At 49.8% G+C, this 24066-nt stretch overlaps 1 protein-coding gene across 1 annotated transcript; it reads right to left on the reverse strand.

Moving 5' to 3' along the window:
• Positions 1 to 388: 388 nt before the first annotated feature.
• Positions 389 to 23282, reverse strand: sncga (synuclein, gamma a). The gene is made up of 5 exons (XM_038783067.1): positions 22927 to 23282; positions 17755 to 17796; positions 17542 to 17669; positions 4820 to 4918; positions 389 to 905 (listed from the first exon to the last, which is right to left on the reverse strand). Exons 1-5 carry the CDS (start codon positions 23045 to 23047, stop codon positions 894 to 896), a joined length of 402 nt encoding a protein of 133 aa, XP_038638995.1. The 5' UTR covers positions 23048 to 23282; the 3' UTR covers positions 389 to 893.
• Positions 23283 to 24066: the final 784 nt, after the last annotated feature.

Raw genomic sequence — 24066 nt, forward strand, 5'->3', positions numbered from 1 at the left:
CAAAGATGTGCATGTTAGGTGGATTGGCCTTGCTACATTGCCCCTTATGTCTAAAAGGTTAGGTGGGATCACTGGATTACGGGGATAGGGTGGAGGCGCGGCTTCAAGTCGGGTCCTCTTTCCAAGGGCAGGTGCAGGCTCGATGGGCCGAATGGCCTCCTTCTGCACTGTATGGATTCTATTCTATCTCATCCCGCGTTTGTGCTACAAGCGTTGGATCTGCAACGTAGGGTCTTACCTCCTGAAGAGGAAGAAAAAAAAACTCCCATTCATCACCAGTAAGTTCAAAAGTTGACAAAATAAAATTGATTTGAGCGAGACTGACTGGTCGATAAATTGTCAGCCTCAAACCTCACAGGGTTGCCATTGAACAAATATAAAGAGTTGATGCAGTACTCAGTTGAATTTTATTTTAATTTGGATATTTAATAGAAAAGAACATTTAAATGCCAACACACAAAAAGCGATTTGGACAGCATGCACTGCAGTGTCACAAGTTGCAATTGTCGATGTAATTGGGCGATTGGAAGCAGACGTCAGAGACACGGAAGTGATGTAACAAAGGTGAGTGATGAAAGACAGGTGACGGACTACAGGGTGGAAGTGATGAGACAAGTAGCAGCTCAAAGTTGGTTAGATAAGGGACTCGGTGAAATTGGTGACTGGAGGGGGGGGTGGGGGTGGAGGGAACACACAGAATGAGAGTAAATGGGGAGGTGGGGGGGGGGGGTGACTGGAAATGAAAGGGCTTTGGACAATCCCCCTTCTTTATAATTAGCTATTCGGGGCTTGACACCTGTGGTCCTCGATTCTTTGTGGCAACACTGGTGTGAACGTTTTGGGGAGAGGGGGGGGAAAGTGCTCCCAGAACCTCCTGATAAATTGATGGCTCCTCATTTTCCAGTCTGTAGAAGAGAAGAAAAAGAGCTTTGTTAGAATTGACCATCTTGTGGACGGACACCCTTAATGCTGGAGTGCGTACCCGCAGAACACTCAGGGTGACTTTTCATTGATCTTCAATCCTCAGCAGCTCGGCGCATAGAGTTAATGGCTTTACTGAATGGGTTTGCCCATGACGTAGGGCTACAAGTCAATAATCTCAAGGGCGCGTGTCAACCATTGCTGGTGAGCTGCGCATGAAGTTTAAAAACGCATTCCTCAATGTTGAGCCTTGAAGAAGTCTTACAGCTCCAGGTTAAAGTCCAACAGGTTTGTTTAGAATCAATACCTGTTGGACTTTAACCTGCTGTTGTAAGACTTCTTACTGTCCCCACCCTAGTCCAATGTCGGCATCGCCACATCATTGAGGCATGAAGGCAACATTCACCAGCGACAGGAATTGACCAAGGGCATCCCATTACCGATAGCACCATACAAAGTATGATGTTGCTACAATTCATGTTGCCAAGCGCTGTCACTGCGCTCGTATTTAGATTCCAGTGAGCATTTACACACTAATATTACAACAGAGTGTTTGAATAAACCCGTGGGACAGAGATTTAAAACTGATAAGGAAATATGGCACGGAGAAGGCACCTGGGGGAAAGAAAAGCTGAGTCAAACAATGAAAGTTTCACAGCAATGAGATTTAACAACTAAAACATGAAAGTTAATTGTTCACAATTCGGTCAAAGATAAAATTAACAGATGGTGGAAAAACAAAGAGGTTATCATTGGAAGAAGGAACAGAAAATTAAAGATAGGATTACAAGATCAAAAGATGAAATGGTTTTCCAGATGTGCTGTTCAATACTGATCTCTCTTCATAAGCGGATGAAGAATTCTTAAAGGCAACAATCAGAACGCCTGTAGCTAATGTACTCTTAAGTTACATTTTCTACTCTTCCTCAAATTCTAACTTAATTTTATCTCTTTCACTTGAAAGTTATTCTGCTGTTTCTTTGATCCAGGTGGGAATAACGTTTGAACCCAGCGAAGAGACAAATAGAACCTATTGATGTTCAACCATCATTTGAAAGCTCTAATCTCTGCATTTGATAGCTCTAATCTCTGCAAGGGACAGGAATGGACATGGCTGTTTTTTCCCCTCACTTATGAGACACATCTACCATCAGCTGAACACAATATTGTGGGGAGGTATTTAACTAGGGCGTGCTAGCTGTCAATGGGAAACACCAGGTGGGTAATCTCAAGGGTACACGGAGGGAGAATTCAGAATGTCCAAATCACTTAACAAGCACGTCTTTCAGGATCTATCTTCATATCGTCAGCAAATTTGGCAACATTACATTTTGTCCCATCATCAAAGTCATTAATATAAATGGTAAATAGCTCCAGCACTGACCCTTGTGGCTCTCCACTAGTTACAGTTTGCCAACCTGAATTTGTACTGGCTGTTTCCTGCTAGTTAGCCAATCCTCTAGCTATGCTAATATATCATCTGCAATATCATGAGGATATTGTGTAGACACCTTTTATGTGTCACCTTATTGGATACCTTTTGGAAAGCCAAATACACTACATGTTTAGATTTCTCTCTCTTTGTGTTTAGAGAGAAATACACTACATCTACTGGTTCCCCTTCATCTACCCTGCTTGTTACATCTCCAAAGAACTCTAGTGAATTTCTCAAAACACAATTACCTTTTCACAAAACCAGGTTAACTCAGCCTGATTATATTACGATTTCCGAAGTGATCTGCTATTCCTCTTCCTTCAGGTACCATGCCTTAGATGGCATTGGTGACCATGGACGGCCATTGGATTGGTTCATGATTAGGCTTGGCAAAGTGCTGCAGTGGTTTGCCGTTGCCTTCTGCAGTACGGCTGACCGGGAAACTCTCCCACTCGTACCCGCCTGTCATCAGGCGTATTGGAAGGATTTACAGGCTGATAATCAACCAGTTTGGCCGCATTCGGGACACACGTTCTATGGCCATTTAGTCCCCGAAGTAGGACTTGAACTTAGAGTTTCTGGCCCAGAGGTAGGGATGCTACTGACTGTGTCACAAGACCCACTACCACCTCCTCAATAATGGATTCCAGCATTCCCCCCAGCAACGGCTAACTGGCTTATTGTTTTTCGTTTTCTGTCTCCCTCCTTCCTTGAATGCTGGTGTTACATCTGTATTTTTCCAGCCCTCTGGGACCGAGATCATAACCAGTGCATCCACTATCTCTGCAGTCACTTTCTTTAAGATCCTAGGATGCAGGACAACCGATCCAAGGGACTTGCGAACCTTTCTCCTGTAGCTCCATTCACTTTCAAAGTATCTTTAGCGATTGTGATTGTTTTAAGTTCCTCAAACCCTTTTGCCATCTGCCTTTCCTCAATTCCTGCGATGCATTTTGTGGCTTTCGCTGTGAAGGCATCTGTTCAAAGTCTTTGTCATTTCCTTATTTCCTATTGTTAATTCCTCAGCCTCACTCGCTAAGCGGCCAATGCTCAATTTATATTCTCTTTTCTGTTTAATATACTTGTGGAAGCGTTTATTGTTGGATGGGAGCCGGCTTTTGCACTATGTTTATTGTTCTTTGCACACTGTTCTGTACTGTTGCTGTGTACTATGCCACAATGCCTCAATAAAATTGTTTATTAAAAAAAAAGAAGCGTTTATTGTTTTTATATTTCTTATTAGTTTGCCATCTTACTCCAAATTCTCCCTATTTTTAGTTATTGCTGGTTTCTAAAAGCTTCCAATCTCCTATTAATATTTTCCGTACCTGTAAATCTTTCTTCCAATTGATACCATCCTTAACATCCTCAGCCAACCACAGCTGGCGAAATCCTTCTCATTGAGTCTTTCTTTCTCAATTAGCTTTAGAACTAGGGACGCGATTCTCCGCCCCCCACGACGGGTCGGAGAATAGCGGGAGGGCCTTCCCGACATTTTTCCCGACCTCCCGCTATTCTCTCCCCCCCCACGGCCGCCCACGACATGAATCGCTGCTCGCCGTTTTTTACGGCGAGCAGCGATTCTCCCCTAGCCGATGGGCCGATTTCCCAGGCCTTTACGGCCGTTTTCACGAACTCCAACACACCTGCTGTCACCGTTCGTGAAAACGGCCGCAAAGTGCCGTTCTGGAGAACCGTGCCACCGATTGGCACGGCCGCACCACGGCCGTTGGGCACCTATCGCGGGCAGCGGGTCCGAACCCCGCGCACTCTTTGTTCCTCCGCCGCCCCGCTGGATCAGTCCGCGGGGCGGCTGAGGGGCATAACGGCCTGTGCATGCGCGGGTTTCACGCATATGCGTGATGACGTCATCCGCGCATGCGCGGATTGGAGCCGTCCAATCTGCGCATGCGCGGCTGAACTCATCAGTTGCGTCAGCCGCCGTTAACCTTGGCGCGCAGGCTTAGCGAAGTTAGCTAAGCCTGCGATGCCGAGGTTCACAGGGCCCCGCTGCTAGCCCCGACCGGGGGGGGGAATCGGGTCCCGGGAGGGGGCGCGGAGGCTGCCGTGAAACACGGCCAGTTTCACGGCAGCCTTCACGACTCTCTGCATTTGCGGAGGATCGCGCCCCTAGTGTCTTTTGGGGGTTGATAACATTGAGACACTTTTGGTTTTGTTTCCATGGGATAATCCATTGCCTGAAGATTGCATTCGGCTATCACCTTTCTCGGCCTGGTCACCGCGACATGCAGCCGTTTCTACAGCACCATACTGTCCAAATCTATCAACCAAGCTAAGAAATGGAAGGGTGCACAAGTGAATGAATAAAGGGCGGGGCTGCAAAGGATGAAGGGTTGGATTCTGGAGCTGCTCAAAGGAAAATGGAATGTTTAGAAACTGAAGGGAAAAAAAGGGGGGAACGAAAAGGATGATTCAATGTCTTCTTCGCAGACCGTACTCTACCTCCTCAGTGGCCTCTGTTGCTTCCACCAGTGGCTCCTCCAATGTCTGTTGTTCTCCCCCAGCCACCTGTTCAGCGGGAATCTCTCTGCCAAATTCATCCTAGCAAAACACATCCATACGAGTTATTGTCAGCCCCTATTGCTGGGCAAGAACGCAGCTTAGCATGCACTCACCTGGGGACTTCCCAATATCATTGGATCCTGAAAGTTGCGCATACTATAAAAGCCATTGAAAGGTTAACAAGTTCAAAAATGTTAATGTCATCCTGTTGGAGCAACACATGAATCGTATTTAACAGTAAATTGGATCGCACTGCCTCATTCAATTTATAATAGAGGAGAGCTCATGAGAACAGAATGAATTGGTATCAGTGTATAACTGGAGAGGGATTGGGAGGTACAGTAGATTTGTTAATTGGTATTATTCTCTGGCAGTAGATTTGAATCAGTTTGAAGGCACCTTCGCTTTGCTAGGTGTAATGAATCCTATCAATGTTCTTCCCTTAATCAAACGCACCAAAAGTAGATGAACTGGTCACCCATCTCATTCTTGTTTGTGGGACAGTGCTATGTAAACTGGGACTGTCACATTTGAGACAAGCAATGGCAAGTGTCCTTCAAAGTAACGAATGTGATTTCTCTTTGGACCATGCTAAGAGATGTATATCACTGCAATTTCCTGATTCTTCACAAGAAATTGAGGTTCTGCATTCTTAACGCGTTCCCCACAAGGCTTGAGGCCACAATGAACAATCTCGCTCAAAGAGACCATGGAGAGATAAGCTTTTGGCTGTAACGGAGACCTCTGTTTGGGGCTAAGCAACATTGTCAATGCAGAATAGAGGGAGAGCTGCCCTCTGATCGAACTGTAGTTCTATTTGGGAATATTTGATGCTTGTTCTGGCTGGAGTAGAGGGGAAGATATTCTATCCCCAAAAATTGAATGATCTCAGTCTGATTTGCACAAAATAAGTCTGTAAATAGAATGACATTAGGAAACGATAACCCCCTTGGAAATTCCCTTTGGGTTCTCAGAGAATTCTATAGTAGGACCTGTTTGATCCATTATGTCCCTGCCGGCTCTGTGCTAGAACTTAAAAAATGAATCCCAGTTTTTCCGCTCTCCCCGTCGTCATGTGTGTTCCACTGCCTCATATGTTAAAGCTCCAACAGAGACCTGTGTCTGCGTCGACTTCCTTGCGGAAAATTAATCGTCAGCAGACGGGACGGGGTGCCGGGGTGTGGGGTGGGGGGGGGGGGGGGGGGGGGGGGGGGGGGAGGGGGGGGGGGGGGGGGGGGGTAGTTTAGGTTAGAGTAGGGGAGGTAATAAGGGTGGGACCTGTACGAAAGGTTTTGCACTATGTTTATGTTTTCATGTATCTTGTCTATTTTGTTGTTTCTATACCAAAAATACCTCAATAAAATGTTTATTAAAAAAACAGAGACCTGTGTCAATACATTTCTGTTAACTTTCCTCCTCACTCTTGTTGAGAAAATAACGTCGATAATGGTGGCTTCCCCACCAGAGATTTAGGGCAGCATTTTACGTGCCCCCATCAAACACATTTTGGTAGGGTGAGGGGGGGGGGAACACATAAAGTAGGGTGGGCGTCCAAGCCCACCCCACCACTTTCCCACACACCCCTGAGCTCACAGTCTTATTGTGATGTGGATGCTGTAATTAATGGGAGGAGCCAGGTCTGTCTGCAGGTTTGCAGTTTGCTGTAGGATTTGAGTCTGACAAATGCTGCTAGGTTGAGCAGAAATGTATTGGATCTGGTCTTGAAAGGGTCTCTCTCCCCAAAACTCTCTACTAAGCAACTAAACTGTTTGCAAAAATAAAAGAAAATTACTGCGGATGCTGGGATCTGAAACAAAAACAGAAAATACTGGACAATCTCAGCATGTCTGATGTTTGTGGAGAGAGAAGGGATCTAACATTTCAAGTCTGGATGACTCTTTGTGAGAGCCCACTCTTTATCCGTTTGCTAACTTGAAAAATGAAAATGAAATGAAAATCGCTTATTGTCACGAGTAGGCTTCAATGAAGTTACTGTGAAAAGCCCCTAGTGCCACATTCCGGCGCCTGTCCGGGGAGGCTGGTACGGGAATGAAACCGTGCTACTAGCCTGCTTGGTCTGCTTTAAAGGCCAGCGATTTAGCCTTGTGAGCTAAATCAGCCCCTAATGAAATGAAAATCGCTTATTGTCACGAGTAGGCTTCAATGAAGTTACTGTGAAAAACCCCTAGTCGCCACATTCCGGCGCCTGTCCGGGGAGGCTGGTACGGGAATTGAACCGTGCTGCTGGCCTGCTTGGTCTGCTTTAAAAGCCAGCGATTTAGCCCAGTTAGCTAAACCAGCCCCTTTATTCATAACTTTATGAATAATAACTTTATTCATAAGTGACATTTGAACTGTATTGGGCCGCTTAATTGGAGTTAGTAGCAGGTATAGATAGCCAGTTTAAGTTTTTCACTGTGCTTAAGAACTGTGTAACTGATAATTGTAAAGCCATTTGCTTTGATGTTAATGTGGTTAATTCTGTGTTTAAATTAAAGTTTGATTTAACAGAAAAGATGCATATTGGTCAGAGTTATCACTCCTGGGGTGAAGTATCCTTTCTTCACAGCTTTACAAATTTTAAAAAAATGTCGGGGGTCTGGTCCAGTATTCGAACTATGAAAACTCTCCGCTCTGTGCAAGATGGCCCACAACCCATCCTCAAATTATGACCCACAGTTGTACACCTCATCAGCCAAAAATCATACAATTTGCAGGGGTACAGAAACCAAGATTAGGTTTTTTCCACCTCTCACGTCTCTTGTAACTATAGCTTCAAAACTCTGGCATCATTCCTGCGCTGGTCTTTGGCATTAATGCGCTTTTACTATAACGGAGAACCCAAAAGAGCACACAGCGCACTGCAGCCTAACCATTGTGAAACATTATCATCACCACTTTGCTCTTGTGCCACTTTAAGAACACGCCGCTCTGTGGCCGAATGTAGGTCCACACAATCAGCCCAGAAAATCACTGGGAGATTTGATGTGTGCATCATTAGTGTGTGAAAAATGTCCATCAAACTGAGGTGACGGAAAGACACAGCCTGAGTGGCGAATGGCCCACGTTGGTCGATTGTTATGCTCTGAAATAAAGGACTGTGAGTAACCTCCATGTGAATTTCAAGAAATTGCAAAATTTGCACCATAAATATGAATTGTACGGTAGCATAGTGGTTAGCACCATTGCTTCACAGCTCCAGGGTCCCAAGTTCCCAGTTTGGGTCACTGTCTGTGCGGAGTCTGCAAATTCTCCCCGGGTCTGCGTGGGTTGGCCACGTTAAATTGCCCTTAGTGTCCAAAAAAGGTTAGGTGGGGGTTACTGGCTTGTGGGGGTAGGGTGGAGATGTGGGCTTAATGAGGGTGCCCTTTCCAGGAGCCACTGCAGACTCGATGGGCTGAATGGCCTGTTTCTGCACTGTAAATTCTCTGTACTCACTGCAGCAAGTTAAGGCTGGTGAGTAATGGCGTAAGGACAAATACAAAGGTTATCTTCCTGCAAAAAGAAGAGGCTTGGGAGCTGTGGAGTCTCTTGTCTTCAGCTAGTAGGCTGTTCCTGGAGGTCTGTAACATTTAAAAAAAAAAATTTCCCTCAGTTTTCCTTTCTCTCTCTCTTTTCTCCATCCAATATTTCTTCCCCCTTCCTTTCTCTTTCCTTCATCCAAAAGTCCCACTGAACGTTAATGGCCAGCAGGACTAGAATCGCGAGATTAAACAACAACTTATACCGCATGGGAAGAGAGTGCTGATTGGTCGGCAAGTCGCCAATCAGAGCCCACTGGCGAACCAATCAGCACTCTCTCTCCCCATGCACTATAAATTCTTGTTCGCTTTACTGTAGCTTTATCTTGTGAATCTGTCCTGATGACTCCAAGGCGAAAAGCTTCGGCAGGATGTTCCATTTGAATAAACGTGCACATTCCAGGTGGGCCACTGTGAAACATTGTGAGGCGTTTTGTAATTTTATAGATGCTATATAAATGTAAGTTGTTGTTGTAGTTGAGGCGATACCCCACCCACCCTTCCCTCCCCACCCACTCCCGCCATTCACTGGCCTGCTGCTTCAGGCAGTAACACCTCAGATCCAGGAACAGAAGCTCCTGGGTTAAAATAAGACTTCCGGCCTTCAGAACAAGGCTTATATTTGTATTGCGCTGAATATGACCTCAGGTTGTTCCAAAATGCTTCACGGCAAAGTGTAGTCATGGCTGTAATGGCATCATAGAGGCCATTGTCGTGAGTAAATGTCTCTGTAGAACAGCAGGGAGAACTCTCCTGCTATTTTTCGAATAGTGTCATGGGATTTTTTAACCCCCTACTTTAATGTTTCACCAGCAAGGTGGTACCTCTCTCTGACAGTGCAACACTCCCCCAGTACCGCGATGGAGGTGGGGGTGTCAACCTGGATCATGAGCTCATGCCCCTCGAGTGGGTCCTGCGCCTTCAACCTTCTGAATCAGAGGCCAGAGAGCTACTGACTGAGCCAGAGGTCGCCAACCCTCCAGGATTGGCCTGGAGTCTGCAAGCCCTGAAGGCCACTGTCCAGGGCGCTGCTGTGTGCCACCCTGGAGAAACCTCAGCGGGGTGGCACGGTTAGCACTGCTGCCTCACAGCTCCAGGGCCCCCGGTTCAATTCCGACCGACTTGTGTGGAGTTTCTCCCCGAGTCTGCGTGGGTTTCCTGCGGGTGCTCCGGTTTCCTCTCACAGTCCAAAGATGTGCGGGTTAGCTGTATTGGCCGTGCTAAATTGCCCCTTAGTATCCAGGGACGCGCAGGTTAGGTGGGGTTACGGGGATAGGGCGGGGGGAATGTGCCTAGATCGGGCGCTCTTTCAGCGGGTCGGCGCAGACCCGATGGGCCGAATGGCCTCCTTCTGAACTGTACAGACTCTATGATTCTATTGAAAAAGACCTCTCTTTTGCAATTTGAACATCTCTCTTTACCGGATACAAGAATATTACAAATTGGAAAGAAAAGGGCATTGGGCTGACAGTCTGCATCCAATTGGTTAATGAGTTTTAGCTTTCCAGGAAGGCTGTGCGCCACAAGGGTGGAGTGTTGGCCAAGTAATGGCTGGAGCGTAGAGGCGGGGTGGGGGCAGGTCATGTGACAAAACTTCCAGGAATGCATTTAATCACAGTTGGCAACACTGACGGAGTTACGAGCGACACACAACAGGATAATATAATAATATAGCTGAAAAATATACCTCCGGTTATCTGTAAGTAAACCCCGCTCTGTTGGGCTCTGTTGCTGTTGGAAATCTCACTGAAGTGTCCACCGGTTACGCGGGAGTGGAAAGTGGACGTTTAGCAACTTGAGGGAGCAGGCAAAAATCGAACTTGACTTATTTTAACAATATACAACGTTCTGCGTAAAGCAGCATCTCGCTCCCAGTTCAATCATTGCTGGGGGGGCGGGGTAGGGGGGGGGGTACTAATCTCTCGAGGCCCTCCTATGGGTCAGCTTTCTTATCAGTAGGGAGGCATGTTGGAGTTCCATAGAACTTTAGTGAGGCCACAGCTGGAGCAGTGTGTGCAATTCTGGTCACCACATTATAGGAAGGATGTGATTGGACTGGAGGGGGTGCAGAGGAGATTCACCAGGATGTTGCCTGGGATGGAACATTTCAGTTATGAAGAGAGGTTGGATAGGCTTGGGTGGTTTTCACTGGAGCAGAGAGGACTGAGGGGCGACCTGATCGAGGAGGACAAGATTATGAGGGGCATGGACAGGGTGGATAGGGAGCAGCTGTTCCCCTTAGTTGAAGGGTCAGTCATGAGGGGGACGCAAGTTCAAGGTGAGGGGCAGGAGGTTCGGGGGGGATTTGAGGAAAAGCTTTTTTACCCAGAGGGTGGTGACGGTCTGGAACGCGCTGCCTGGGAGGGTGGTAGAGGCGGGTTGCCTCACATCCTTTAAAACGTACCTGGATGAGCACTTGGGCACGTCACAACATTGTAGGCTGTGGGCCAAGTGCTGGTGAATGCGATTAGGTGGGCAGGTCAGGTGTTTCTCATGTGTCAGTACAGACTTGATGGGCTGAAGGGCCTCTTCTGTGCTGTATTATCCTGTGATTCTGTGAGCCCTAGATGGGTAGCCTCCGCCCCCTATCTAGGAAGCTCGGACTCCACAAGTCGCACAGGGCGATCAATGATGGTTCCCCCATGGTCTTCGTGGGGGTTAAGACATGAACCCAAGTGTTTTCCATTGCTGTGTGACGCACAGTTCCCGAGATGGCATTTAATCACTTTGCTTTGGTTGTCCCGGTATCACATAATCTGGCCTTAGAACTGTGACATTTTATGAAGGAGAAACAATAGAGATTTCAGAACCCAACCCAGAGCAGCTGCTACGAGTTCTGCATCCCAGCCTCATGTCAGCAAGCTCGATCTGGGCTATTTTAAGAACTCAGTGCGTCAGTTATTCCTGTGCACAGATTAACCCGTTCAGACAGCCGACGTCACACAACACATTTCACTTCCCCAGCCAGTCCCCAAACAAAAAAAAAAACCCTTTGAATATCAGATCTTATTTTAGCAAAGGTATGCCGATGTGGTTAACAGGATGGGGTGCGTGGGGTGGGGGGGGGGGGGGGGGGAGACAGACCAATGCACCTCTCTCACCTGACTTCCGCATCTGCATTGCAGTAAATGTTTCCAAAAAATGTCAACACCCGCAGAACGGGGAGCGTGCTAAATAATGCAGACCATGCGAGCCATTGTTAAGGGCATCTCAAGGAGAAGCAACCAGTCTGGAACGGGCGAGGGAAAGATTCCCGGCACTGAGTGAGGATGGAGGTGGCAAAACGCTTGGGTGATTTAAACAGCAACGCTCCGTCCTTAACTGCAACCACGCCCCCCCCCCTCCCCTCCCCTCCCCTCACACCCTCACCCCCCCCCCTCCCCTCCCCTCACACCCTCACCCATGCACAACCCCAACGCGCACACACACACGCACACACACACACACACAGGTACAAAGCAGGACATTGTGGGCTTTTAAAATAGTCTATACTTTTACACATTCCCGATACTAAAATAGCACTTATTCTGTCAGTAAACTACTAACGGCAGCGTTAATTACTGTCAATGTCGTGGAAGGGGTTGGACCAAGGGTAGGGTCAGGCTGCAGGGTGTGTTGGGGGTGAAGGGTAATCCTGATGTTATCAAGCAGGGTGTTGCACACTGGGGTGATGCCTTAATAATCAGTTTGAGTGCAAATGGATGGGGGTTATAGCGGGAGTAATCAGCCTCTTTTCAACGTGGCAATTGGCATCGCCGCCTTTACCACTGAGTTATATTCCTCATGCCCTCTGGAATAAATAGCTCCCTTGCCAGTCAAATACCATCGAAGCAAACCCAGGGCTGATTCGTTATTCCTTTTCAGATGGACATTTTCCCCTCGCTCCCCTCTCCTGAAGCCTCCCTCAAGTCAGTCTTCATGTCAGGGGCCTTTAGGAGGCTAGGCCCCCTTCACAACCAAACCCAATCTACTCCTGGCCTGGCATTTACCACTGCGTCACTGGGTAGCAGAGGTCAGCACCTGGCCTGATTATTCCCTCACATTCTCGATGGCGACGGTGGTAGCGCGGTAATGCCACTGGACCCATAATCCAGAGGCCCAGGCTAGTGTTCTGGAGGACTCGGGTTCAAATCCCACCATGGGAGCTGGTGGAATTTAAATTTTCAGGATGTAAAACTAAGCAGTGGGGAAACTACCGGCCATTGTTTTAAAACGGCCCATTTGTTTCGCTCACCCCTTTAGCGAAGGAAATCGGCCGTCCTTACCGAATCTAGCCTCTTAACTGGCCCTCATTCTATCGAAGAAGCTGGAACCTGGCATCGGGAACGGGAGGGCCAGCTGAGAAGCGCCATCTTACCTTTGCTGCCAACTTTGCTACCTCACCTGTGATGCCCACCCCCAAGATCCATAGGATGCAGAGCTGGGCTGAGAAGTGACAGATGGAGTTTAACCCTGAAAAGTGTGAGGTTGTCCATTTTGGAAGGACAAATATGAATGCGGAATACAGGGGGCAAAATTCTCCCAAAGGGAGACAAAGTGCCGACGCCGGACTGAAACCCGGAGTGTTTCATTCCGGTGCCGGAGGCCGCTCCTCACCCCTATTCTCTCCCCCCCCCCCCCCCCCCCCTCCCCGGGGGGCTAGGAGCGGCGGCATGTCAATCTCGCGCGCCGGGCCTTGACGCTTGCATCAAAGCGGCGTGGCCTGAATGACGCGGCCGGCGGCACCTAAATGACGTCACCCACGCATGCGTAGGTTGGCCAGCGCCAACCCGTGCATGCGTGGTTGCCGTCTTCCCCTCCGCTGCCCCGCAAGACATGGTGGATTGATCTTGCAGGGCGGGAGAGGGGAAAGAGTGCGTCTTTCAGAGACGTCGGCCCGACGATCGGTGGGCACCGATCGCGGGCCAGACCCCTCCTGAGCACCCCCCTGGAGCTCGATTCTCCCTCCGCCCCCCACAGGCCCCACACACAGCGGTCACGCGATGTTCACACCGGCAGCGACCAGGTGTGGTTGGCGCCGGCGTGAACCAGTCGGATTCGGCAGGCCGCTCGGCCCATCCGGGCCGGAGAATCGCCGGTCGCCATTAGAAACGGCGAGCGGCGATTCTCCGAGCGCCCAGTCGCAAAACGCGACACGCCGTTTTGGGGGTGGGGGAGAATCGCATGGGGGTGCCAGGGTGGCGTGGCGTGATTCGCCCGGCACTTCTGCGATTCTCCCACCCGGCATGGGGTCGGAGAATCGCGCCCAGGGTTAATGGTAGGGTTCTTGGCAATGTGGAGGAGCAGAGGGATCTTGATCTTTGAAAGTTGCCACTCAAGTGGATAGAGCTGTGAAGAAGGCCTATGGTGTTCTAGCGTTCATTAGCAGAGGGATTGAATTTAAGAGCCGTGAGGTGATGATGCAGCTGTACAAAACCTTGGTCAGGCCACATTTGGAGTACTGTGCGCAGTTCTGGTCGCCTCATTTTAGGAAGGATGTGGAAGCTTTGGAAAAGGTGCAAAGGAGATTTACCAGGATGTTGCCTGGAATGGAGAGTAGGTCTTACGAGGAAAGGTTGAGGGTGCTAGGCCTTTTCTCATTAGAATGGAGAAGGATGAGGGGCGACTTGATAGGTTTATAAGTTGATCAGGGGAATAGATAGAGTAGACAGTCAGAGACTTTTTCCCCGGGTGGAACAAACCATTACAAGGGGACATGAATTTAAGGTGAATGGTGGAAGATATAGGGGCGATGTCAGAGGTAGGTTCTTTACCCAGAGAGTAGTGGGGGCATGGAATGCACTGCCTGTGGAAGTAGTTAAGTCGTAAACATTAGGGGCCTTCAAGCGGCTATTGGATAGGTACATGGATTACGGTAGAATGATGGAGTGTAGATTAATTTGTTCTTAACGGCAGCACGGTAGCATTGTGGATAGCACAATTGCTTCACAGCTCCAGGGTCCCAGGTTCGATTCCGGCTTGGGTCACTGTCTATGCGGAGTCTGCACATCCTCCCCGTGTGTGCGTGGGTTTCCTCCGGGTGCTCCGGTTTCCTCCCATAGTCCAAAGATGTGCAGGTTAGGTGGATTGGCCATGATAAATTGCCCTCAGTGTTGGGTGGGGTTACTGGGTTATGGGGATAGGGTGGAGGTGTTGACCTTTGGGTAGGGTGCTCTTTCCAAGAGCCGGTGCAGACTCGATGGGCGAATGGCCTCCTTCTGCACTGTAAATTCTATGAAATCTATGATAATCCCTTCCTGCCATCACCCACCTGTGCCTGGTTCCCTCCGTCATACTGGATGTGGTACCAGAAGCAGCCACTGCCTCGTCACTCACCTCCAATGGGCCAGCAGCTCTTAGTGGGCGGGCCTACCGCAACTCGGGTCCTTGAACCTGGGGGAAAGCCCACCACTGGCCTGCTAACCGCCTGACTGGCACAAGGTGCGCTGGGCCCTTTGAAAGAAGCGAAGCAGGGGTTTTGCTAGCTCGGCAGCCATAAGGCAGTGGAGCAGAATTAGGCCACTCGGCCCATCGGCTGATATTTCTCTCATCCCTATTCTCCTGCGTTCTCCCTGTAACCCCTGATCCCCTTATTAATCAAGGACTTATCTATCTCTGTCTTAAAGACACTTGGCCTCTGCGGCAATGTGTTCCACAGATTCACCAGCCCCTGGCTATCAGTCATGACGCCGATTGTCTCCATGACCGTGAATTCCTTCCTGGGTTGATGATGTGGAGGAATTAAATACATTGACTGGCTTCTTAGACCCTGTGGGGTGAAGCTGGGGGCGCGATTCAGTGGCCTCACTGCACCCGACTTGGTGTCGGGATGAGGCAGTTGAATCTCGCGCGACGTCGCGGTTAGGATCTCGCTCTCACTGGACGAGATCCAGATGTGCGTAATGCCGCCATTAAATATGCATTCGTCGGATACACCCGGCCCCCGGGGTTCCCCGGCTGCCCTGGGAGACCAGGGTGATGTTTAGTGCCAGTCCACACAAACGGGGGTCTCCCAGGCCATTGGAAACCCCCGGGTGGTTGGGCATTGGGCCGGGTGGCCCCCTGGTGCTTAGCCTGGCACCTGGGCACCTTGGCATTGCCAGGCTGGCAGGGGCACTCCCATGGTGCCAGGCTGGTAGTGCCAAGATGCTGGGTGCCAGGCTGGCACTGCCAAGGGTTGTGCCTGATGGAGACCATACCCATGAAAGGGGGAGGGGTGTGTGTGAGGCGGGTATGAAGGGGGTATGAGGGGGTGTATGAAGGAGCCTCAAAGGTTGGTGGGGTGAAGGAGGGGTCGTGAAAGGGAGAGGGGGTGGGGGGCCTGAAAAAGAGGGTGCCTCAGCGACCCTATAGTGGGCGCCCTCACTTGGGGGGGGGGGGGGGGGGGGGGGGGTAATGTGGAGGGGTGACATTGCCCACGGGTGGGGATGTAGGGGACCCTCGAGCACACTTAGCGATTGGGGCACACTTTCAAAATGACGGTCCGATCTCGGAGAAGCCGGTCTCACCGGCAAATTCAGCTCACAACTGCTGAAAAGTGTGGGCAAGACCGGGGAGAAACTCCCCAAGGCTCAGAAAGATGACTAAGGGCCCGATTTAACAGAAATGCAACAGACATTGATGTTGGACGTGTTTAGCCGGGTGTTTCCCAGCGCTCGCAGCACCGAGCACGACCCCGCTATTAAACAGGACTGAGCTTCATTTCTGGGCCACATCCTGTGCTAATGAGCTCCAGGAAGAGATCGCGGCACCATTTCTAAATAGCGCCACGATCTCTGCCCCCCCCCCCCCCCCCAACACACACAGTGGCCTCCGGACCCTCCCAATGCCCCAACTTACCAATTGGGAGACCTCGAATCCCGGCATCCCATCTCATAAGGGCAGGACACCCCCAAACCCGAGCCCCGGCTGTGCCCCTGCCAGCTGGGCATTGCCAGGGTGGCACTGCCAGGGTGCAGTGGCCGCACCTCAGAGACTCTGCCGTTTAGCACTGGTTTCCGCAAAGGTGGACGAGGTGCACCGGCACTTGGCTGGGTTTCCCAGGCGAGGGTTGGGCCCTGGGCAGAGTGGTACTGTGGCACTGCCAGGGCACCTGGGTGGCAGTGCCACAGTACCACTCTGCCCAGGGCCCAACCACCCAATGGGGCCCCTGATCGCCTGGGAAACCCAGCCAAGTGCCGGTGCACCTCGTCCACCTTTGTGGAAACCAGTGCTAAACGGCAGAGTCTCTGAGGTGCGGCCGTTCGGTCCCGGGACTGGGGTAGGTCCGTGAAGCCACATTCAGGCGAGACTAACTAAAAGTACAAAAACAGGAGCAAGAATGTTCGCTTGTCCTTTTTGTTCCATTTACTGGGGAAGAAATCTGCGCTGCCTCCTTCCACCAAATAGGGCGACACTGGCACGGTGGTAATGCCAGCATCCCATCAAATAAAACATTTATAATAAAAAGAAGCTGACCACACTGCCTACCCTAGCCCAGGTTGTCTGTTTGGTTGTGTTGGGGGGGGAGGTCCTAAAAACCAAACGGGTTCATTTGGGGAACGGGATCTTGCTGCCCTTACCTGGTCTGGATTCCGATGCCAACATAGAATTCGTAGAATCCCTGCAGTGCAGAAGGAGGCCATTCAGCCCATCAAGTCGGCACTGATCCTCTGAAAGAGCACCCTACCCTATGCCCACTCCCCCACCCCATCCCCGTAACCCCAGCCACCCGACACATCTTTGGACGCTGAGGGTCAATTTTAGGGTGGCTAATCCACCTCACCTGGACATCTTTGGGCTTGTGGGAGGAAACTGGGGGACACCCGGAGGAAACCCGCGCAGACACGGGGAGAACGGGCAGACTCCACACGGTCACCCGAGGCCGGAATTGAACCCGGGGCCTTGGCACCGTGAGGCGGCAGTGCTAACCACTGGTTGATTCTTAACCGACCCAGCAAGCTACTAAATTGGCAAACTCCTCCCCGGAAATGTGGAAAGAAGGCTCAGCCACCGCCGTCACGGGGTAAGTGGAGCTTGTCAATAAATGCCAGCCTTGCCAGTGATACCCGCTCACCGGTTGCAATTTATTAAAGGATATATAAAAAGCAGCAGGGTCAAACGGGAAGGACTCAGTCGAGGGGGCATAGAGACTTCCAGAACGTTTCCAATGCTCATTCTCACCAATTTAACAACCCCACTGGCTGTCGCTACGTTCTCTACACCTTCCACCGTCTTGCTGGCTACCGTGTTGACTCCGGCGACCATTGCTCCTCCCACCATGTTCGCCTGCTCCTTGGTTTTCTCGGCCACTGCCAAAGAGACACGAAATCCATCTTAGTGACACAGCAGAAGGTTGTGAGAGAATAGTTGTTCAGTAAGGAGTTACCCGTTTACCTGTGTTGACACTTTGTACCACTCCTTCCTTTGTTTTGGTGCCTGTTTGGAGGAAAGAGAATAGTAGAGGTTATAGTGAGCAATTTGAGAAACTGTTGGGCAAGGGGCCAACGTGGGAGGGGGTCTTGCAATATTCTTAAATTATTTCAGTTTGCTCCCTGTGCTCTGGTGAAGGTGTTGCTGTCTAACTGGCTGTAACAGGGGCAGCACGGTAGCATGGTGGTTAGCATAAATGCTTCACAGCTCCAGGGTCCCAGGTTCGATTCCCGGCTGGGTCACTGTCTGTGTGGAGTCTGCACGTCCTCCCCCTGTGTGCGTGGGTTTCCTCAGGGTGCTCCGGTTTCCTCCCACAGTCCAAAGATGTGCGGGTTAGGTGGATTGGCCATGATAAATTGCCCGTAGTGTCCTAAAAAGTAAGGTTAAGGGGGGGTTGTTGGGTTACGGGTATAGGGTGGATACGTGGGTTTGAGTAGGGTGATCATGGCTCGGCACAACATTGAGGGCCGAAGGGCCTGTTCTGTGCTGTACTGTTCTATGTTCTATGTAACTCTAGTCCTGGTTGTGGTGCTCACAGACTACTTACAAAGCCCAGGATTTCATATGGAGGCAGAACGTGAAAGGTTTCAGAGAGACGGAGACAGAGAAAGAGAGACAGAGAGAGTGTGTGGTAGTCACCACTGTTGTATATCTCGCATATGAGATGTAATACGGTAAGGCCCCTATACTACCAGTAGACGGAGTATAAATGTGTGTGCTCACCGAGCTGCAGCTATTTCGGCAGCAGCTGCAGGAGGCGACACATCTCTGCGTAATAAAGCCTCGATTACTCTCTACTCTCGCCTCGTCGTAAATGATAGTGCATCAGAGAGACAGAGCGAGAGGGAAAGAGCAAGAGAGACAGAGAGGGAGAGACAGAGTGGGAGGGATAGCGAGAGACACAGAGCAAGAGAGGCACAGAGACACAGCAAGGGAGACAGAGAGAGAAAAAGCGACACAGAGTGAGAGAGGCAGGTGGACAGAGCGAGAGAGAGGGACAGACAGACAGAGAGAGAAAGAGAGAGAGACACACAGAGAGAGTCAGAGAGAAAGAGACAGTGAGAGAGACAGGAAAGAAAAAGAGAGAGACAGAGAGAGAGAGAAACATCTTGCATTCACTTGACATCCAAAATTACATTTTTCAAATAGGAGTGTATCTCTTTAACAATGAAAATGGCTTATTTTTCCCGTTGTAACTGGGCCCCCAATCTTTCGCCCTCTTCTGACAGCACATATCGACAATCAAAGCTAAAATATGGTTGTGGACATCAGCAACAGGCTGGTTTGTGATTTTATACAGAGGAGCGAAGGTGCCGTGTTATTTTCCACCACCAGATGGGGATCTAGTTGGAGTCACACTGCATAAATGCATTGATGCTCGGGTGTGTTTGATATGGACTTGATATGGTGTGATGGTTCAATAATACCATCCGCCGCTCTGGCTTCTACCGCCTGATATTCTTTGATTTATCTCGGGTGGCACAGTTATGAAAGGCCTCGAAATGCTAATAATCATTTTCTTTTCTGAGTCATGCCCAGAGCTTGGCTGGCACAGGGTAGTGCCCATTAATCCTGGGCTGCGAAAGGTTCACCCCCTCGGAGGGGCACCATCTCAATGCTTTAGGCATTATATCTTTGATGTGGCATAACTTAAACATGTCATTAGGAACCAATCCTTTGCCAATGAAACCATTTTCCTTCCTCCCATCTCAAAAATGGATGCTGGAAGCTTGAAGGGGTGGAGGTGGGGGAGGAGGCGTAAGGGGAAGTAAAAGACTTTTAAATATTTTAATCTGACGCAATTAAGAGAAATTAGATGACATTTTCTCGGGGTCGATCCAAAGGTTTTCAACTATTTGTTTTTAAAGTTGCCGGTCCTGTTGTTAACTACTTTAGACATTTTATTTTCTTGACCCCTGTGATGTTAGCTCCATGAGCTTGTTCGGAGGTCTGTAAAGATCTGAGGAATCTCAGGGTGAATGCGTGGGTTTAAATTTTAATTTGGACGAGGTGGAGCTAGGTTTAATAATAATCGCTTATTGTCACGAGTAGGCATCAATGAAGTTACTGTGAAAAGCCCCTAGTCGCCACATTCCGGCACCTGTTCGGGGGAGGCCGCTGCGGGAATCGAACCCGCGCCACTGGCCTCGTTCTGCATTACAAGCCAGCTGTTTAGCCCGCTGTGCTAAACCAGCCCCTTGCATTTAGTGGCTGGTCTGGAATTAAGTTGGATTCAAGAGCTTGCTGATTTGTGCGATCGCTATCGATCCATCTTGGGGGGGGGGGAGGTGGAGGCTGCTACTTAACACCCCCTTCCCCCCCCCCCCCCCCCTCCCCCCCCTCCCACCCCTCCACCCTCGGCCCCCAGCTTATTAGTTCGTGCTGAAGGGGGCTCCATTGCTGGGAAGGCCACTTGGACACTGTGGGTATCACAAGCCACAGACTAAACCAGTGAGTTTCCTGATCTGCGCAAAACACAAGAGCATTTCATTTCCCCCCTGTGCTTTCTCATTCACCTTCATTTGCTCCTTGTCCACTAAAAAAATTCTAATCCTTTTAATGTTCAAATCCCCTCCATGACCTCGCTCCTCTCTCTCTCTCTACAGTCACCTCCAGCCTATATATCCCTCTGAGAATTCTCTCCTCTCCCACCTCTGTCCCTGATGTCTAATGGATCAGCTTTTCTTTGATCTGCATTAGTTTTTTTTTTAAATTTAGAGTACCCAATTATTTTTTCCAATTAAGGGGCAATTTAGAGTGGCCAATCTACCTATCCTGCACATCTTTGGGTTGTGGGGGTGAAACCCACGCAGACACGGGGAGAATGTGCAAACTCCACACGGACAGTGACCCAGGGCCGGGATTCGAACCCGGGTCCTCAGCGCCATAGGCAGCAATGCTAACCACTGTGCCACCGTGCTGCCCCTGATCTGCATTAGTGATTGGCTGCGGGTTTGGAGCGGCTCCTGCAGGGTTTGATGGTGGATGACAGTCCGCAGCGACTCCCCTTGTTGCAAAGGCGTTTTTAAATTCATGTTGGATGGCCTCACTTGGTCGACATGATGTGGCCTCACTTGGTTGAGCCAGTGGTGAACAGGCACGCCCACTGTCCCCTCCCCTCACAACCCCCCTCCCCCCATCCCATCAACCCACCACCCCATCACAGGCTGATATCAACAGCTACCATTCCACTGTAACTGTAACCTTTGTTATTCACAATGTGCTAACACCATCCCCCATCTCTCTCTCCCCTCCCCCCACACCACCCCCACCTTTCTTCATTCTCCACACAAGGTGAGTTCAGGACCCACTTCCCCATCAATGGTTAAGGCATTTACTCCTGAGCTGGCAGTTCAAGGAATATCTTTCACGGAATGCGTGCATCGCTGTCTGGGCCAGTATTTATTGAACATGCCTACTTGCCCTTGAAGGGGGCATTTATTGAGTCTGACATCGATCTTCTAGATCGGACCGGGGTAAGGACGGCAGATTTCCTTCCCTAAAGGATATTAGTGACCCAGATGGGTTTTTAACCACAATTGACAACGGGCTTCATGATCAGTATTATAACCCTGACAGTGGTTTCGGAGCACGGGTCTTCCCCGTGACCTCTGCTGAGTACGAAACGGTCCCTGGTAACAGGGGTGGGGTTTCCCCTTTAACGAGGGGAGCCCGTACAGCACCAAAAAACCCCACCTGGGTGAAAGTCGAGGCGGAAGAACCCTTTGGGGAGTGGGGTTACTGAATGCTCGTGTTAATTATTTTTGCATCCCATCCTTCGTTCCTTGTGATCACCATTTGGACTTTAAAAATCCAGATTTTTTATTGAATTCCATTTTCGTCACTTGCCCTGTGCGGGGATTTGAACCTGCTACCCAGAGAGCATTATCCTGGCTCTCAGGATTACTAGCCCAATGACAATCACAATACCACTCCGCCTCAGCCTCCCCTTGAAGAGGTTTAAGGAAACTCCCTCTCGGTCAGGAAGCATCTGTAGCTCCGCATCCACCTGTAAAAATCCTTTTCAATAGCGCGGCTGAGATCAATACTGCCGGAATGTTGCCTCCAAAGTGCAAGCTTTTTGAGAAAGGCATGTCCCAATGCGATGTATTGCATCAGGTAACTCAACAAAGTGGCAGCCCCTTCTTGAACCAGAACTCACTCACCGATGATCATTCTTACTGTAGGTTTGCGAATATCTCACTGAGAAATATTCAATAACCCTCAGGTTCTCCCTGGTCCAAGATACAAATGTGCCAGGACCCTGTCGATTCAGATTTTCTGCCCCATTCCATTTTTAAAAAGCATAAAGCCCTTCTCGATACTGAATATTCAAGGCAGCCACCCCAGGTTTTTTTTCTGCTGTGTCAGTGTTCCTCTCTGCAATAAGCAGCAAAACGCTTTGATTCTCTGCAATGGGACATTAACACCCAAATCCCATTCTCCCCGTTAATTCCACTCCTTAGCCTAATTCCTCCCTCTAACAGCAAGTAAAGTTTGCAGACCTGCAACCCCCCCCCCCCCCCCCCCCCCCCCCCCCGCCCCCCACCTCCATTCCAGCTTAACCTGATTTCATAACGGAGGGAAAATTGGGGGGAAAGTCTAAAAGATTTAATCAGCCCGAAATCTCACTTCTCCTGGTCCTGACGGTGGATTTTAAACCATTTTTATGGTTACTATATTCCCTTCTGCAGCACCCCCCCCCCTCCCCTCCCCTCCTCCAACCTCTCCCACACCCACCCACTGCACCATTTCTGACTTAAGGACCAGAAATTAATAGCAGAAAACATTTGGCATCATTCCCTTGAAAGGACTGATAGTCCCAAGGGCGTCAGTAATTTTCTCGATGAGGACAAGGCACAGCAGCCTGGTGAAGTCTAAACTATTAGGGTGCGGGGACAGTCTTGCCCAAGTGATTTAAAAAAGAAACCCCCCCCCCCCCCCCCCCCCCCCCCCCCCCCCCCCCACCCCCCCCACAGACCTGCAAAGGTCAAAAAATCCCTCTCCGAGCTTCTTCGGGACAACAAGAGCAACAAATAAAAATCAACAGCAGAAAATAAAACAGAACTACGTGGGGGATGGTTTCTCCATTCTGTTTCCACCCTTCTCCCCAAGTGGCAGGGGTGATCCGCTTACCTACATACATTACCCCTTCTTTCGTCTTCTCCGCAGCATCTTGCACGCCCTGTTTGGTTTTCTCTGCAGCTGCCACCACTCCCTCCTTGGCAAATGAAAAGCCTTTCTTAAGGACATCCATAGTGCAAAGCTCGATCTGTCTGCTGGACGAGCCCTTTACAACTGAGAACTGCCTTTTAAGCTCACTCTAAGCTGCTGCAACTCCTCAGCACCTGCTTCAATAGATTTTACAAAAAGCACTGGCTCCTACGACCGGTCCCTCTCCCTGTCTGTGTCTGTAATGACTGATGCAGCTCTCTGCCTTGTCAGCCCTATTTATGATGCGCCTACCTACTGTGCTCGCTGAGTACCCGACTGCTGCTATATTAATGACATTGATCTGGGAGGGGAGGGGGGGTCGGTGGACTGAATATCTTTTCTGGGTCCCTTCCAGAGAATCAAGAGCATTGGCTAAGAATTGCTGCAGCCCAGGGCTGCAAAGGTTCCTGTAGCCATCATTCTCAAATACTGCAGCACCTTCTTTCATAGACCTGCTCTCTATGCTTTTTTTTTTAAAGCTGCCTGTGTATAACACAAGGCATATAGAAACCCGATTGCTAGGATGCAGGCATATGGCAAGTTAACCACAGCATTACATTCTGAATTCTGTGCTAAAACAATATGGAGACCGTGACTCAGCTACAGTGATAGGCTGGCTGTTTTTTTCCCAGGTGTTTAAGAAGTATAATTCAGGGGGACTTTTAGATATCCCGTTGCATTTAATTCGATTCCGGGCAAATTAATTTGTTCCCTCAGCTCCCATTTCGCTCAGGAGTGGCCAAGGAGTGTACCTGTCCCTTTGACGTTACTTCCAGGCGTTGGGAGTGTGTCTACAGCCCACTGGGAAAGATTGACCCTCCTGACCATTCCCTGTTGCTCTCCCTGGAGGGGAGCTCAAGCTAACTTATTTAATGCTGGGCAGGTACCCACCACCAGGTATCAGCTAGACACCCCCCTCCCCCGCCCCTATCTCTCCCCTCCAAGACCTGGAGAATGGTAGTAGACGTTGCCTATTTGGGCAACATGTGGCACATGGGCAGATGTGACAGTCTGCGCCTCGCATCTGTCAAATGTACACGATCCCCCGCCAACAGATGGGTT

Source organism: Scyliorhinus canicula, chromosome 22, assembly GCF_902713615.1.
Source record: "Scyliorhinus canicula chromosome 22, sScyCan1.1, whole genome shotgun sequence".
Classification (NCBI taxonomy): domain Eukaryota; kingdom Metazoa; phylum Chordata; class Chondrichthyes; order Carcharhiniformes; family Scyliorhinidae; genus Scyliorhinus; species Scyliorhinus canicula.